This window comes from Dama dama, chromosome 14, assembly GCF_033118175.1.
Source record: "Dama dama isolate Ldn47 chromosome 14, ASM3311817v1, whole genome shotgun sequence".
Taxonomy (NCBI): Eukaryota; Metazoa; Chordata; class Mammalia; order Artiodactyla; family Cervidae; genus Dama; species Dama dama.
The window spans coordinates 5656741-5676034 of NC_083694.1; the positions used below are offsets into that span (position 1 = coordinate 5656741).

General features: G+C 37.6%; 1 protein-coding gene across 4 annotated transcripts in view; it reads left to right on the top strand.

Moving 5' to 3' along the window:
• Positions 1 to 19294, top strand: part of KCNT2 (potassium sodium-activated channel subfamily T member 2) — a 420730-nt gene that overhangs the window by 277770 nt on the left and 123666 nt on the right. For all 4 annotated transcript variants that reach the window (XM_061160003.1, XM_061160005.1, XM_061160004.1 and 1 more), the window contains exon 15: positions 17804 to 17953. In XM_061160003.1, the coding sequence (XP_061015986.1) occupies positions 17804 to 17953 (150 nt within the window). The remainder of the gene's footprint in view (positions 1 to 17803; positions 17954 to 19294) is intronic.

Genomic DNA, 19294 nt, shown 5'->3' on the forward strand with positions numbered 1-19294 from the left:
AATATCTAATATATTTTATTAATAATATTGTTTTACTGAAGTAATTAGTTATGCATTAATTGAAGGTATAGTGAAGATTCACTTATTAACAGAGTATGTTTAAAATTTTGCCTTTAAGCATCAGCAGAAATTAGAGACCTCAAATATATTGATTTAATAATAAGAGAGCAAACTTGGGAGCTAAATTAAGTAGTATAATGGGGAAATGTTGAGTAGTCTGGAAATGCTTTTTGTAGGGATTATCAAACCACTAATTGAGATAATACCTACAGTAATACTCAAATTTCTCCATTAAAAAAGAAGAGGGAATAATATTATTAAAAGTTCATTCTATAACAAATGGTGACTGACTAAAAATAGTTGATAGTCACAAGCTAAAGACTTAGACCCAACAAACACAAAAACAAATATAATACAAAATATAAAATAGTCTAATTTGAAAATATATTTTTAAATTAAATGCTCTGTAGATTGTAGGTACTTAAGGAAATAATAATTATGAGTTCTCAGGCAAATAAGGTAGACAAAGGAAGCAGGAACTAGAGATAGAGAGGGCAGCTTATTTAGTGACAGTCCTCCCTTAGGTCTGAGAATGGAGATCCTAATTCAGCCTTAGAATTAGATCTCCCCACTTAACCTTCATACGTTTCTTAATTCTCTTCCTCTAGCCTGTGGAAATGGGGCAAAGATGGAAACCATATGTTAAGTGTAGTTTTGTTTTGCATTTCCCTGATTACTTCATTCTCCCCATCTACTGAGCTGGGCTTCCCAAGTGGCTTCAATGGTAAAAAAAAAATTGATCTGCCAATGCAGGAGACTCAAGAGTCACTGGTTCGATTCCTGGGTCAGGAAGATGTCCTAGAGGAGGAAATGGCAACCCACTCCAGGATACTTGTCTGGGAAATCCCATGGACAGAAGAGCCTGGCAGGGTTACAGTTCATGGGGTCGCAAACACTGAGTGACTAAGCAGGAGGCATTCATCAACTTAGCCATGACTTAGACCAGTGCATCTCGCAAGGCTCATTAATGCTCCTACGATCTTACATTTTCTTTGTTTAGATGTTAATATACTCATTCCTGTTCTAGTTGATCAGTGAGCCAACTAGACGGTGTCAATTTTAGATGACTTTGAATAACTGTACTCCTTTTATTCATTGATGTTTACTCTGTATTTTAGCCCTTCTCAGTTTTCCCTTCTTACTCACTTCATTTACATTTGAGTGTTCAGTGCTCTTGACAGTGGCTTTTCTTATTGTCAGTTAAATTAGTATTTTGATTTATTTGGCAAAGAAAGATGAACAGAAATTTACTCATTGGGCAGATATCACTGTAGGCTGTCAAACACAGACTGTGATGATTTTAGCAAACAGATGCCAAATTATCAGAACAGTTTATAGACATTCAGCTGACCCATCTTCATATTTCATCTCTATCAAAATTTAATATTTTTCTTTTCCTTTCCACTTAATTTCACAAAAATATTTATTTCATTAGTCCCATCCAAGAGGTAATATTCTTTGCTCTTCGTGCTTATCAATGGGAAGGAAAGAGAATTGATAAGAAAAATATTTCAAAGTTAGAATTTATGAACCTTGGCCCCTGATTAGATATGGATACAGAAAAGGGGGAAAAAGGAAGAAAATGTCTTCATACACTGAGGTTGGACAGGAGAGAACTATAAAGTGTGTGGTTTTGGCAAAAGGAAAAAGGAGTTGGGGATTGAATCTATTTGCTTTTTTGATGCAGGTACCTTTGCTTGTAGGAATTACTGGTTCCTGAGGAGGGATCAGGGCTTCCCAGGTGGCTCAGTGGGTAAAGAATCCATCTGCAGTGAAGGAGACACAGGTAGATGAGAGTTCGATCCCTGGTTCGGGAAGATCCCCAGAGGAAAGCATGGCAACTCACTCCAGTGTTCTTCCCTGGAGAATCCCCTGGACAGAGGAGCCTGGGGGGTTACAGTCCATAGGATTACAAAGAGTCAGACATGACTGAAGCGACCGAGCATGCAAGCATGAGGAAGGATCAGGGTTGTTCAGGGCCACAGAACTGAAGGGAGAAATGGTGGGGATTTGGGAGAAATGATCACTTAAGACTTTTCCTTGGGAAACGACTCCTTATAGGAAACAGATGGGAGAAAAGGACAGCAAATATAGTATAGCATCACGGGATAAAAAGGAGCAAGGATTTCCAAAAAAATAACTGGAGTGTTAACAATACAGATGGCTTAAGATGGAGAAGAAGCAAACAGAATTCGGAGGTCACTGGTTTCTGGGAAGTTCTGAGAAAATTTTGGACGATGGAGACTTTTTCATTTTGAGGTAGGGTGAATGAAGGAGGAGATGATAAGAAAGCAAAGCCTGGTCAAAGGCTGCCACTTCGTTAGGCTTGCCCAGGAAGATAAGAAAGATAAAACATGAAAGCAAACAGTTCTGCTGGTTCCACAGAAGTCGGCTTCTTTGATCATGGCAGTTAAGATTGTCTGTGATCCCTGGTGACCTTTTCTGCATCTCTCCCATGACAAACACACTCACCCACTGTAACACACACACACCCACTGTCACACACACACAGATACACTTACCCACTGTCTCACACACACACACTCACCCACTGTCACACACACACACTCACCCACTGTCTCACACACACACACTCACCCACTAACACACACACACACACACTCACCCACTGTCTCACACACACACACTCACCCACTGTCACACACACACACACAGACACACACACACTCTCACCCACTGTCACACACACACACTCACCCACTGTCACACACACACACACTCACCCACTGTCTCACACACACACATGCTCACCCACTGTCTCACACACACACATACTCACCCACTGTCTCACACACACACACACCCACTGTCACACACACACACACTCACCCACTGTCACACACACACACACTCACCCACTGTCTCACACACACACACTCACCCACTGTCACACACACACACTCACCCACTGTCACACACACACACACACACACACACACACACACACACTGTCTCACATACACACACACTCACCCACTGTCACACACACACACACATACTCACCCACTGTCTCACATACACACACACTCACCCACTGTCACACACACTCACCCACTGTCTCACACACACACACACACTCACCCACTGTCTCACATACACACACACTCACCCACTGTCACACACACACACACACACCCCCCCAGACCTCAGGACTAGAGGTTTGAATTATATATCTGAAGGTTACTCATTTTTCTTCTATACAAATTAACCCGCACTGAAAATCTGCACAGAAATGCATTTTATTAGGTGTATCCAAAATCTATTTGGTTACCTGAGAAATGTTTTTCCACCTATTGATAGATCAGTTAGAACATTATTCTATTAAACATATTTTGAGAAATACAGATACTGCTCAGTCCCTTAATAGCTCATCTTCTGTTATCAAATTATATTTAAGTATGCTCATTTTATTTATTGAGGACCCTCTTTGCTTTCATCCAAATGTATTTTTATGTCCTTAATTCTCATGATTCTATGTATCATGTTCTCCAAATAACATGATCCTAAATATACTTCATGGTTTCCGCCTTCTACATCTTTTAAAACGTTGTTCCTTCTGCCTTGAATTTTTTTCTTCTGCTTCCCTAGAGGATTTTCCTGAAATTCAAAGATTCTACCTCCTCGTGAATATTTTTAAGCTCCCCAGTTTAATGTGATGTTTCCTTTCTATGAGTTCACATAGACTGTTACGATATTCTGCCAGAGTATGTATTATGGTCCTTTTGTTTTTTCCTACTTGATAGGGCATAATTTCATTTAAGGTAGAGAACATGTCTTATTCATGCCTTATATAATGTTTCATAGCATGAATGCACAATAAACATTAGTTAAATAAAATGCACTAAAGATGATTCATTGAGGCCCCTGGTTCAAAGTAGTTTATGATCCAAATGCCTTCATCTGCTCTTAACCATCTGCTCCACTGAAATGACAGCTAGTAAATAAATCACCAGCTTTCATCAATGGAAAAGAAGAGATGTCAGTGAGCTTTTAGAAGACGGAAGGTGAGTAAAGGAAGAGCTTTAGATGAAAACCTCGGCCCAGCCTATGTTTAGAGGGTGATACAGCAGCACAAAACCTCAGCCCGCAGCAGGGCTCTGGCATGCAAGATTCCTAGAAGAAAAAGGACATGTTTTGATTGAATTTCTATACACAGAACAAGTTACCTCTGTTTCACCCAGCACAGTACCAATTCTCTATAATTATGTTTAGTCAGATATTTGCCATTGGGAATATCAGACTTTTCCTAAATGAATTAGTCTGAATTATAATATAATGTGGGATTGGGCTTTAGCCCTCTTCATTTGACATTTAGAGACCCCAGAATAGAGAGTCTGAGCCCCTTCATGCTTAATATAAGATGTAAGAATTCATATTCACAGAGGAATCTATTTAATACCCCTATATATGGTACTCAGAACTTTGAAATATGGATTTATCATTTGCTGACAACCAGCATGCAGGTTGAAATGAGGGGAATAAATCCAGCTATTGAATAGAGAACATATATTGAGTAGAGAATATCTCTATTCCTATTGAATAGAGAACATAAATCCAGCAATAGAAAGAGAACAATATCTGTATTCACACTGGAATTGTTTGGGGTATATAGGGAAGATTGGGTCTTGTACTCACTATTAAACAAACAACATTTTTAAGTCAAAAAACTAAAACATTTAAAAGGAGAGTCAAACATATATTTTGGAAGCAAGGAGAGTCTCCATAAAGAGAACAAAAAATACATTAAAAAGAAATTTAGATATATTTTTGAACACTGGAGATGTATAAGTAATAGTTCACAAGAATACTAAAGGTTTATGAAAGGGTGATAATGGTTGTTCAAAGAAATAAAATGCTGAGGGATTTTTATTTGTAGAATTTAAAATTTTCATAATATTTAACTTAAATTTTGGTTAATTAGGATTGTGGAGGGTCTGATTTTCTCTTCAGTAATAAGGAAAATAGTGATAATAAATACACAAATCCAAAATAACTAAAAATATTTATAATTATTGCTCTTAGAAAGATATGAAAAGGAGTTATGGTAGAGAAAGAGAAGGTAAAGACCTTTTAAAATTAATAGAGTAATTGCTGAAATTAAAATTCAGTAAAGTCCTTGAAAGATAATATCTCAGAGATCTTGAGGATTTTAGATAAAAGAGAGAGGAAGAATATTTAGGAAAACAATTGAAGTACACGAGATCAATCCAAAAGAAGTAATATTTGATTTGGTGGGTGTTCCCAAAAGGATGGAAAGAATGTAATATAAGAAATTGTAACCAAAGAAGGGTGAGTCAAGTCTTTAAATTCACAGGATTTCTTGCTTGTGAATGACAATGAACGGAAGAGAATGACGCCTAGAGACATGGCATTGCCAAATTATAAAGCAGCAATGATGAAGAAAAATTCTCTTAAATTTGTAGAAATGTAGAGAAAACTTAATATTGACTAGGATTCTTAACTTTAAATAAGGGTACTCATCAAGCTAGTTTAACTACAAAGAGGTGTATGGAGGAATATGGATAACTCACAGAACAAGAATATTAGTCTCTACTTAGTCTAAACATGCATGAACAGTTCCCATTACCACACCTGACAACTAATCCAAGAATGAACTTTGATCTCGGAACATCCTAGGAGCCGACAGTCTCTGTGACCACATATCTCAGTAATATGGACGCCCCTTGCCTGCCTGTGTCTTTGTTTAACATACTTCCGAAACAAACTTCCGCATCTGTGTCTGATTGATGGAACCTAGGTCACATGTCTGTACAATAACTGAAACCAAAGATTCCTAAAAGGTATGGTCAAGATATGAAAAGTCAGACAAGTCTCCACAAGAGACAGGACTAAATTAAAAGCAACATATATAGTTAAATGTAGCAGAGGAAGTTTCTGTTTTCTCTCCCAACTGGAAAAAAAGGCAATCATAAACTCAAAGAAAATAACAAAGAAACTATAATGAATCAAATTAGAATGTGCCATAATACTGAACAATAAGTGGAGGGCAGGTAAAGAAATTTTTCTGTGATATTCTCTATTGAATTGCTCAGGGAACTACAAAGAAGGTTATATAACTATATTAATAGCATTCCACTAAGTCTTACGTGAACTATGTTGCAATAATCCTAATGTAATCTCTGCTCTCAGGCTCTCTGTCTGTACCTTTTCTTCCAGCTTTGCTATTATCAACATGTAGCGTTGCACAAGTTTAACATATACAATGACTTCTGCACTTTTTATGTGAAGTCATTGATTAATTTATAGCCAGTGAACAAAATGTAGATATTTACATTTTTAACAATGTAAAAAGGTGCAGCAAATGATACTTTAGAGTAAAATTAGGTAGAAGAGATGGAAGAGAAGAGGGTGGCTAATGGCTCAATCTACAAAATGGAAAATCAAGAGATTTGTATCTGTAGTCACTAATACTTTATGTATGTACAATCCTGTGAGGAATCTTTAGTGGGCTAGTTCTCTAGTCTCACACCTCAGAGGGTGTGATCGATAGAAGATTGATACAGTCTTCTACAATGATACAGTCTACAACCTTCTACAATTGATACAATTTTCTATAATGATATAGTAATACAAAAATATGATAGCATATTTTTATTAAGAGATAACTCAAAACTCTTCAAATTAAGCCCAGAATTTGGAAGCATTTTTCCATCAATTTAAGTTATGAATGAAATCACATGTTAAAGATAGCACTAGAGTTAAAATATTATAACTAATTCTGGGAAGGATTGAAGGCAAAAGAAGAGGGTGGCAGAGGATGAGGTGGTTAAACAATATCACTGGCTCAGTTGACATGAATTTGAGCAAACTCTGGGAGATAGTGAAGGACAGGGAAGCTTGGCTTGCCCTGGTGGCTCAGGCAGTAAAGAATCTGCCCACAACCCAGGAGACCTGGGTTTGATCCTTGGGTTGGAAATATCCGCTGGAGAAGGGAACAGCTACCCACTCCAGTATTCTGGCCTGGAGAATTCCATGGACTGTACAGTTCATGGGGTGGCAAAGAGTCAGATGTGACTTAGTGACTTTAACACACACACCGGGAGATAGGGAAGGACAGGGAAGCAGTCGGGAAGAGTCAGACACGACTTAGCAACTGAACAACAACCACAAATTGTAATGTTTGGTTATTCCTTCATTTATCCTTTCCACAGATAATAATCATTTGCATCCATACAGTGTAAGGCACTCTGTTAGAAGTTCGAGAAGCACAAGCGTGCATACATTCTGATCACAAAGTCTAACATTCAGTACAAGGCAGCAGACACTGTAGACGTGGCTTATGTGTGCTTGGAATGTGGTATAAACGTCTCCTAGTAGATCTCTTTTGTTAGTACAGTTTCTTTTAGCTATGGTAAGCTTAGTTTACACACCTTTAGGCTAAACCAAATGATAACGTGGACAGACACTAAAGAAACTTGCTACTTACACGTAAGTTTTAAAGAGAAAAAAAAAAAATCCTCAAAAAGATAAAATGTGAATAATAGCTATAGGAGCTTATAAAACGTCTATATCCCCAAATATTAATATTTATGGAAGACGACTTTCCTGAAGATGTCACTGTGATGTTCTAAACTAAAGGGACAGATATCGGAGAGCAATTCAAAAGCACAAGGGCACAGACAGCTTGACCATAAGCTAAGCGTGTGGTACTTATTCTGTGAGCAAGCAGCCTGTGTTCTGAGAGAAGCAGGGAGATGGCACATTTTAGCTGTCAATGTTTACAAATGCTGAAGGAAAACAGTTGAAAGTCAGTGGGTAAGACCTATTTGGTAATGGAATTAAAGAGCTGAGACTGCAGTGTCATTATAAAGAGATGAATTTCTATTTCACCTGGCAATTTAAAAAGTAGATGAAAAGGCTTTGCAGGTGTTTTTAGGATTTGTGTGTGTGATAATTAGGTGACTTCTTGAATTAACTGAGCACTTCAGAAAACTACACTAGAGATTTTGAAGAACAAACAAACTTTAAAGGAAATGGATTTGGAACACTTTCATGTACAATCAGCCTTTCAAACTTAACGTTTGAGCTTTATTTCATTTCTTCTTTTGAAATCTCTTTCAAAAGGGTATTCATTGTTTATGTTCACTATTGAGAATGCTTGAAAGCTCAATGGCATTTCTCTATTATCGCCACTTTCACAGCAAATTTTCTAATCCTGAGGATAGCAAACAGCTTTCTGGTTCCATCTAGTGGTAGAAAATTGGTTATCATCCTCTACATGTTTTAATCTTAGGACCCAGGTTTTTGCTTTGAGATCTAATATAAAAAACTGGGGAAGTTCTGCTTCAAGAGTAGAGATGCACAAATCTCCTGGCAGACAGAGGCATCTTCATTTTGACTTTTATTGCTTCTTCTACTTAGAGTTCTTGACTACCTTTCTCCCCGGTAACATAACCCAACTTGTGTGTCAGATTGATTCCCAGACCAGGAAGAAGAAATGTTCATCCAAAGTTGTATGTTAGCTCTTCCTTTTGTAACCTCACCTGTGGTAGAAGTTTCCATCTACTCCAATATGCCATTTCCACTCCATAAATTACAATTATGTTTTCAATGACACAGGCTACCATTTGTCAAAGTCAGTTCTTTTACCTACAGTGTTGACTATAGATTCCTGACATTGATAGCAAAGGAAAATCAGAATACCATTTAAATACTTTAATTTTTAAATAAAGTAGAAGCTTTAGACCACTGTGAATTAATGTAATTAATTCATATGTGTTTTTAGAGACTCTCCTCTAAAGAATATAAACAATTATATGGGACCAAGCTGACATTAATAGGTGAACTACTAGAGTATGGAATTTAAAAAATGTTAATTTTAATTAAATTAAAACCTTTGGGTCACTTGTTTTAGGCTTTTTAAAGTCTACTTTCAATCTAATATAATGAGGCAACAAATATAGTTTCTTATCCTCTTTAAAATAAAGCACCAATAAGGGAACTTTATCTTATCTAATTCTGCAATTATAAATTTAAATGGCATCCTTTTCCTAAGGCAAAGGTTTCCCCCAATTATATGTAAAGCCTTTTATTATATATCGATGAATGGGTATTTACACCAAAGATATCTTGTGCCAGTATGTTCTTTATTCCCATGGAGGTGAAAATAATTTCATTTGGTAGTAAAAATAAATATATAAAGCAGCTAATTTGGCAATCTGTGTCAATTTTAGTGAATTTGAAGCACCATTTATTGTATATTTAAATACATTATTTAGGGTTGAAAAGAACAAAATGTACTAGCAAAACTAAATTTGATCATTATAATGCAAAGGTGTTCAAGATAGCAGAAGGATTTCCACTAATAATTTCACTGTACAACCTTGAAGGCAGTAATGCCTGCCTGCGTTCTATAGTTTACTTTTTTTTTTTTTTTGGTGGTATCTTTAAATACATGAAGAAGATATGAACACAAAAATTCAATTTTACCTTCTAAAAGTTATTAGTATGAATTGTACAAAAAAAATCACCTTCATAGAAATAGGGAGCTGTCAGTCAAGTAAGCTTTTATGCTATTTTTTTTTTTTTTTAATGCACACATTACTGAGTGGGGGAATTCAGTACATTCCTGAAATAAGAACAGAGAGTGCAGTATAATAAGACTTCAAGATATTGCATCTGGAACAGGAAATTCCAGTTAGATTCTTATTTTCTCCTTTTGGGAAAAGTTGATGTGGGGAAACTTTGAAGATCAAAACCATATCAGATTCTTTTACTGCATTCAGTGGCCTAGGAAGCACATTCCTCCAGTTGCAGACCCAAGCACTTACAGTTTGATGATCCTGTTCCAGTGGGTTGGCTTTGTTGCAAGGCAGGAGACGGTGTGTGAGTGAATTTATTCTCTGGCAATAAATACCCATCCCTGATAGCTCAGTTGGTAAAGAATCCGCCTGCAATGCAGGGGACCCCAGTTTGATTCCTGGGTTGGAGAGATCCACTGGAGAAGGGATAGGCTACCCACTCCAGTATTCTTGGGCTTCCCTTGTGACTCAGCTGGTAAAGAATCTGCCTGCAATGTGGGAGACCTGGGTTTGATCCCTAGGTTGGGAAGATCCCATGGAGAAGGGAAAGGCTACCTGCTCCAGTATTTTGGCCTGGACAATTCCCTGGACAGTGTAGTCCATGGGGTCAGCAAAGAGCTGGATGTGACTGAGCGACTTTCATTTTCACTTTCACTTACCTTGAAAGTGTAATCATGGATTAACCAGGGATGTGCACTTTGCATTTGAAAGAAAAGCAAAATCATTCGTCAACTTTAATTTATGCACCACTGAAAAATTAACTGGAGCAAGTGATATTTCTAACTGGGGAACAAAAAGCAGATTAAAACACATAACTTATTTCAAATTTTTATTTTATTTTTTTTAAGTGAAAGCAGGTTTATGTAGGATACACATTCCATAGACAGAATATGGTCCATCTCAGAGAGAGACCTAAAATATTGGGTGGTTAGTTTTATAGGCTGGGTAATTTCATATGCCAGTGAGTGGGAGGATTATTCCAACTATTTTGGGGAAGGGGTGTGGCTTCCAGGAATTGGGTCACCACCCACTTTTGGCCTTTTATGGTCGTGAGAGGGGCTTTTCATCTTCTCCCAAGGTTGGTGACCACAACCTAAAACCAAGGAGGAAAAAGAGTCAAGTATCCCATTTTCTAGTCTCCCCACCCTTCCATAGAAAGAAAAGATCAGAGAAGGCCAGTAGAGCAGCCCAGTGTGCTTGCACCCACCCTGGTTGTGCAGATGGTAAATAATCTGCCTTCAGTGCAGGAGACCTGGGTTCAAATTGCAATCCCTGGGTCAGGATGATCCCCTGGGGAAGGGAATGGCAACCCAGTCCAGTATGCTTGCCTGGGAGTGGCAAAGAGTTGGACACAACTGAATGACTAACACTTTCACTTTCACTAGCCTCATGAAATGAAGTTCATGAAATGACCTAATTAATACTCGTGGAGAATAAGGTGTGTCTGCAGAAAGCAGGGACCACTATGTCATTCCCCAGTTGGACATGGGTGTATGTAGTTCTGATTATTTGAACATGAGGAAAAAAGAATCAAAGACAGAGAGATGGCAGAACCTTCACTCCCATGCATGGGTCTCCAGCATCAGAGCTGATGACTTGAAAAGATCTGTGTTCTTTCTGTGGTACCCTGGCTAAGGGTGCTGCTATGAGGTGAGGAAACCCAAGAAGTCAAAGGCTGTGAGGTATGTGGGACGTCTGTCTGGGAAGTAGGTAAGACAGAGTGGACAGGAATTTTTTCCTTCCCAGGGATGGTACACAGAGGTCCACCCCTCCACACCCCACAAACATGTTCACATGACTCTAAGAGATGCCTTTGATGACCAGTGTGAGTCACTTCAGAGCAGCAGCATTCCAGGGAGAATTAGCCTCAGCTGGGAAGATTGGACTTTCAAATCAGATGCGACTGAGCTTTCTAATCATTGTACAGGATTTGAAAGAAGTGGGAGCTGCCCAGTTCATTATTATTACTGGGCAGGAATTGGAGATTTGAAAGAGCTGAGGTGAAGGCTACAGGGTCTTGAAAATTTTGACATGAAAGTTGCAATTTACTTCACCAGACGTTTTTGTTTGTTTTCCCATAAACAGTTCTCTATCACCTCTCCTTACACTTCTTCTTTCTTTTTCCAAATATATATCTATATCTATATATATGCATATATATATTATATAAGACCTTTGTTTAGGGTTTAAACATGCAGAAAGGAGCAGGCATAAGCCTCCTTTGGTTCTAGGATATGCACTGAAGCTTATCTAAGGCTCTCATGACTATGGTATTAGATTTATAAATTTTACAGCAGGACCCTTTGTTCAGGGAAAATAGAGATTTTTTCAAGCATTGAGCATAAGCTTTTATTCTGTGTTTCCTCCATTTTCTTAGTAGAATATTTTCTTTTTATGTTCTTTTATTTCCTTCTTTTTTCTACTAACACCTTTACTAAGAACCGGAGCTGGCATTATTTTGAAAATTAAGGTAGACATAAACCTGCCTAGGAAGAATTTATTACTATTTAATTACCAGTCAGTTACTATATAGTAGTTACTATATAATGCAATTACTATTGCATTACCAGTCAGTATGGTAAAGCAGCCTGTCAAGGGTCAGAGATATAAACTACAGGCTATAGTATTTTACATGCTGGAGTCTACTTTGAGGCTAACAGTAAGTAAATGCAGAAGCAGGCTGTCTTCCCTAAATGGTCCTTCAATTCATGTAAACACAGAGTAAATCTTTCTTAAGTGGCTTTTCATAATTTTCATGAAGCTTTTCATTCTTTGCTTTTTGCCCTTAGTGTCTTCCGTGTTTTTTACTGCTGCTGGGGTTAAGTCCATTCCATGTCCATTTATGACTGTGAAACTCAGTAAAGGCTTTTCCCCCTCATTCTAATAGCAAATTCATCTTAGGGAAAGTAATGGATAAGACCTAAAAAATGATTTTGGTGAAGAAGAAAGGAATTATATAATTAGAAAAGCAGAAGATTTAGTAATTGAGCATGAAGAACACTGTTAGCTTGTACTCTGTTCATTTAACAAAACATTTATTAAGAATTACTCTGTCAGACCAGACGTCTTGTCTCAGAGATAGCATAGTAAACAAGAGATGATCCTTTGTCCCATGGAGCCTATTTCACAAGGAAGCAAGACATTAAGGATTAGTTAATATAATTTAATGTTATACTATCATGAAGTCTGCCACTGCATGGCTGAAAAAGTAATGACTGAACTGTGGGTCCAAGAATGAGGAGGGCATAGGCAGAAGAAGGAACAGGCTAGAAGACCTGGATAAGAGAGTTTCTTAATCAGGGGAAACTAAAGTCTGCTGGAGCACCCAAGAGGAAGAAGACAGAAATGACAGATGAAATTTGGAAGACGGGCATGGTATAGGTCAGGAGGGATTGGTAGTGATGGTAAGAAAGTTTACCTTTTTCAAATGGGAGGAGGAAACTAATTATTTTTAACAGGAAAGTGACCTGAAGTGACTTGAGATTTTGAAATTCACTCTTATTGTAGCACCAATCCATATAAAAGGCAAGGAAATGGGGTGGGACTATTTTAAGAGTGTGAGAGTTGATGATGGAGAAAAGGGTAAGTGGTGCATTCAAGAGTTGTTTAAGTGGTAGAATTCTCTTGTGTAAAATGGAAATAGATTATTTACTCAGCTATATGACTGTTTTTGTCTCATTAAAAAATAATCTTGAATTAAGTCTGTCCAGATACATGAAATAGGAAAAGATGAAAGAAAATAAGGATAGAATGACAAGTGGAAAACAAGAGGTTTATGCTTTGTTTTTTAAACAAATATATAGGCTATGAAATGCCCTTTATTATTAATAAAGGTTAGAGTAAAATTTGGCTCTCAAATTCTAGTAGCCCAAAGAAAAGAAATAGAACAGCTGCACATTCACACTGAATATTGGAATATTCAGAACTGAAGCTTCTGAATAAAGGGCAGTGTTTGTCACAGACTCTTTCATTCATGCTGGCAAGACCAAAGACTTGAAACCACTGATCCTCAGTTCCTTTATCTATGTGATGGGCATAATGCTATCGTGCATCTTAAAGGTTGTCAGAAGAATCAAATTCTGGTATTAAACAAATATGTTTTGAACTCACTTCACTGTACTCTGTAAAATGCTCTGGTTACTGGAGATCCCACAGAAAACAAGATAGACAGTGGTCTGAGAAGTTATAGTGTTTACATTCTGCTTCATGCTGAGTGAGAGATGGTGGCAGAAAGAGATAAGTAATAAGCATACAAATGAAGTTATGTCAGTATCACAAAGATGTCAGTTTCACCCAGATTTATTAATCATTCCAATAATCATATCAACAGTACTCTTTTTCAAGTAATCAAGCTGATTTTAAGTTCATTTGGAAAAATAAAGAAACCAAAATAGCAAGAAAAATTTTGAAGGAGAACAATAAAGAGAGGGATTACCCTGATGTATTTTAGAACAATTTTGTACCTAAAATAGTTGATATAGTGTAGTGTTAGGGAATGGACAAAGATAAATCAACATGACAGACTAGAAAGTTGAGATAGAGGCCCATAGGCACCTAGGAATTTGGTGTTTGATAACAGAGTTATTTTAAATCAGTGGGTGAAAAAAATGGACTATTCAATACATTGAATAACTGGGTAGCCATTTGGAAAAATGTTGATACACTCATCATAGTATGAAGGGAAAATTTTAGTTTCTGCCTAAATAAAATGTTACTCTCAAAATATTGGTAAAGAGGGGGGTATATAATATACCCTATACTGCTGTTTTGAAAGATAGCAGTGAAAAATTATATCAACAAAAACTTAAAATCCTCACTACTAGTTTTGGTTTGTTTCTTTATTTTTGTGAACATGCATTTCATTTTTAAAATTTGTTTCAGACACTCAAAAACATAAGAATATTATCATGAGCATCCATGAACCTAGCATTCCAAATGTTTTTTATTTCAAATGTTTTTGAAGCCCACATATATGATCTCTGATTTACCTATCTTCTCCCTAGGACCTAGTTCACTAAATACCCTACCTAAGCTATTTAATTCTTCGAAAATTTTATATTTGCTATTTCCCCATGATGCTCACTAAGCATTAGTTCTTGCATTTTCACTTTTAGCTGTATGGAATTTATTTATTTATTCACTCATTCAATCATTTAATTTTTGTATTTCTGATGGCCATTCGGTCCTTAAGGTGTTTATTCCTATTTTTCTTTTCCATCAGCAAATACACCCAGGTCCACCTTCAGAACATGCCCAGAAACTCCCCTGGTCCAAAGCCATCACCTTCTGGCTGGATCATCGTGATAAAGTCCTCACTGATCATTGTCACTGCTTCAGTCTGTTCTCAGAACAATGACCAGAGGGATTTTTTTTTGCAAAATATAAATCAGAATCTTTACAAATTTTCCCAATAAAGCCCAACATGATCGCAAGATTTTAGAAATCCCCGTGTGACGTGTTTCCCTGCCAGTTATTCCTCTAGCCTCATTTCCTCCTCCTCCCTCAGCCCAGCCGAACTGGATACCCTGCTTTTTCTCAGCCCCAGGGAAGCGCTTGCTGTTGCTTCTGCCTGAAACAGTCTTCTCTGCTATCGTTACCTCTCTCCCTCTTCTCAGGATTTTCACTTAAATGTCATTCTCTCAGGGAGGACTTCAATTATGCATTTATTTTCCAACCCACCCCTGAAAATTTCCCTCTCTTTTTTCTCCCTACCACTTACCACTTCCAACACATAATTTGCTTCATTGCCAGTTTTCCTCCACTAGAGGCTTCAAGAAAGAAAGCATTTCTGCCCTTTTGTCAACTGCCTTAGCCTTGAAATCTAGAACTTTTCTTGGCACATCCCAAGTGCTCAATAAATATTTCATGTAGGAATTAATAAGTGAGACCCAGACATACCCATCAGTAGAAGATGGGGTGGCTAAGTTCCAACATTTCTAAAGCAATTAACATGAAGTTAAAAGGAAAAAATTCTCTATATTTACAATTAGCTGAACTTAGAGACTCATTAAAAAACATTTGGTAAAAAGGTGCCGTTATGAAATAGAATGAAGACAAGCAAGTGATTTAAGGAAATTCATTACAGTCATCCTTGTCCAAATCCCTCCTTTTCTGTTTCCTTCCAAGTTACCACATTGCATTTCCATTTCAGCCGCTGCAATTAGATTTGTGATTTGCTTGAACAGCTCTTAGTGCCCTTATGAGACTATTATTTGACCCTATGCGCCTTTCAGTGCCAGACAAACCCTGATGAATTACGGGCACCTTCTCTCCTGTTTTCAGCCCTTTAAATGGATTCTGTCTTTGCCAAGTGCTATCATGCCAAACAGCAGTATGGTACATATCAAAGATAGCTTTGTTTTTATTTGTCAAAGGAAAGGTGTTCTCCACCAAGAACAGTCATTCTTAGGAAACAGTATGTAGCCATATGTATTCCATTGTCAAATGCGTTTTGTTTTATGCTTTCCTATTTCCAAATATATATTAATATTATAGAAAAAAAGGGTAAAATTTTAAAAGTAATATTGTTCATATTGTTGACTAGGAATGTTGAAAGTGGCTCCAAAAACTCAGCAATGAAAAAGATATACCAGCAAAATAATAATGTAAACTAACATTTCCTGAAGATTACTACGCTCCCAAAATCTGCTAAATGATTTATTTGTACTATCTCATTTAATTCAACCCAGTAACACGGATAATGCTTTGTTATGGAAGTAAAGTATCATAGAGAAGTTAAATAACACCCAAGATTGCAGAGTTAGGGTTCAGATCAGGCAGTCAGACTCCAAAGCCCAGGGTCTTAAGTCTTAAGCTTCTCTGATAGCTCAGTTGGGAAAGAATCCACCAGCCATGCAGGAGACCCCAGTTTGATTCCTGGGTTGGGAAGATCTGCTGGAGAAGGGATAGGCTACCCATTCCACTATTCTTGGGCTTCCCTTGTGGCTCATTGGTAAAGACTGCCTGCAGTGTTGGAGACCTGGATTCAATCCCTGGGTTGGGAAGATCCCCTGGAGAAGGGAATGGCAACCCACTCCAGTATTCTGGCCTAGAGAATTCCACAGTCCATAGGGTCACAAAGAGTTGGACAGGACTGAGCGACTTTCACTTGCACTTTCAAGAAGGAATGAAGTGCAAATGAAACATACCTGGAAAATGTACTTTTTTTTTTTTTAATTTATTGAAACTTTGAAAATGTTTAAAAATGTTTTATCTCCCAATAACCCTTCAAACAAAGCTCAGTTAAAACTACGATAGATATGACTTTAATCGGTGCAGAAACTATAGTGATTATGGTGAAATATTTTTGATTTTTATAAATGTATCTCATTTATTCTAGAATGTGTATTTCTTGTACTTAACACAGTTCATAAACTTTATTCACCAAGTGGAGTTTATTGTACAAAATGGGAAATCATTCGTGTATCTTCACAATAAATTTTGCATAAGTTGAATTTTTTATACATTTCTAAAGCCACTGAGCAGACTATTCTAGGGAGGAAAAAAAAAGAAACTACATTTTCTGTGATAAACTTATCTTCTTTTTAAAAAGTACTTTTGGAAATCTCTTTCAGAAATTCTTTTATCACAAAACATATCTTTTGCTAACTTCTACAAAATTGGGAGAATGTCACTGTTCTGATTTGGACAGAAATAAAGAGTATATATATATATATATATATATATTTATGAAATCAAACTGATAAATTGAGATGTATATATATATATATATTTATAATTTTAAATACAAAGCAAAGTCAAAAACATACAGGGACCAAGCAGGTATTCTAAATGGGATGAAGTGGGCTCTATTATTGAGACTATAAGACAAGGATTATATAAAGGCTGTGCATGACATGATATACATAAACAAAGTCTAAAATTCAATTGCTACAGCTCACTGGTTCCTGATCACAATAAATGCTTTTATTAATTGGATTGTGAAATTCTTTTAACGAATCTGCCATTTATCAAGCGTAGTTTCGAAATTCTTGTAGGTGTCTCTTTGCAAATGTTTGGTGATCACGTCATCACTTCGAGCACCACACAGATGCTTCTTTGAACTGTGCTTGTTCCTCCCTGCAGTTGGGAAACTGGATTTCGTAGGACAGCGGCTGTGCTTTGAGCCACATTCACTGTTTGTCTCTGTGCGTGTGTATGTGTGTGTGCTTTTGTTGCAGAGAAGGCCAGCAGTCGCCAGAACAGTGGCAGAAGGTGTACGGCAGATGCTCTGGGAATGAAGTGTACCACATCGTTCTGGAAGAAAGCACGTTTTTTGCTGAATATGAAGGAAAGAGCTTCACATATGCTTCTTTCCATGCGCACAAAAAGTATGTTTCCATCTCAGAATGGAATTAAAATATTAATTTACATCCAGTTTTCCATAATGTAACCCATATTGGTGCTCATGTATTGGGAGTGTTTTTGAATTATCATCATAATTATTGAGACATTTAAATTCTCACCTTTTGTTTGGTCTCTACAAGTTAAGATTCTTGGGTATAAAGTATAATTTAGTAGGAATATTGACTTTGAAAGTGAAAGCATTATTCACTCAGTCATGTCCAACTCTTTGCAACCCCATGGACTATAGCCCAACAGGCTCATCTCTCCATGGAATCCTCTAGGCAAGAATTCTGGAGCAGGTTGCCATTCCCTTCTCCAGGGGATCTTCCTGATCCAGGGATCAAACCCAGGTCTCCTGTATTGCAGGCAGATTCTTTACTGTCTGAGACACCATGGAAGCCCAGTATTGACTTTCAGTTCAGTCAGTCAGTTCAGTCACTCAGTCGTGTCTGAATCTTTGCGACCCCATGAATCACAGCACGCCAGGCCTCCCTATCCATCACAAACTCCTGTAGTTTACTCAAACTCATGTCCATCGAGTCGGTGATGCCATCCAGCCATCTCATCCTCTGTTGTCCCCTTCTCCTCCTGCCCCCAATCCCTCTCAGCATCAGGGTCTTTTCCAATGAGTCAATTATTCGCATGAGGTGGCCAAAGTATTGGAGTTTTAGCTTCAGCATCAGTCCTTCCAATGAACACCCAGGACTGAACTCCTTTAGGATGGACTGGTTGGATTACCTTGCAGTCCAAGAGACTCTCAAGAGTCTTGTCCAACACCACAGTTCAAAAGCATCAATTTTTCGGTGCTCAGCTTTCTTCACAGTCCAACTCTCACATCCATACATGACCAGGGGAAAAACCATAGCCTTGACCAGATGGACCTCTGTTGGCAAAGTAATGTCTCTACTTTTTAATATGCTATCTAGGTTGGTCATAACTTTCCTTCCACGGAGTAAGCGTCTTTTAATTTCATGGCTGCAGTCACCATCTGCAGTGATTTTGGAGCCCCAAAACATGAAGTCTGACACTGTTTCCACTGTCTCCCTATCTATTTCACACGAGGTGATGGGACCAGATGCCATGATCTTAGTTTTCTGAATGTTAAGCTTTAAGCCAACTTTTTCTCTCTCCTCTTTCACTTTCATCAAGAGGCTTTTTAGTTCCTCTTCACTCTCTGCCATAAGGGTGGTGTCATCTGCATACCTGAGGTTATCTATATTTCTCCCGGCAATCTTGATTCCAGCTTGTTCTTCTTCCAGCCCAGCGTTTCTCATGATGTACTCTGCATATAAGTTAAATAAGCAGGGTGACAATATACAGCCTTG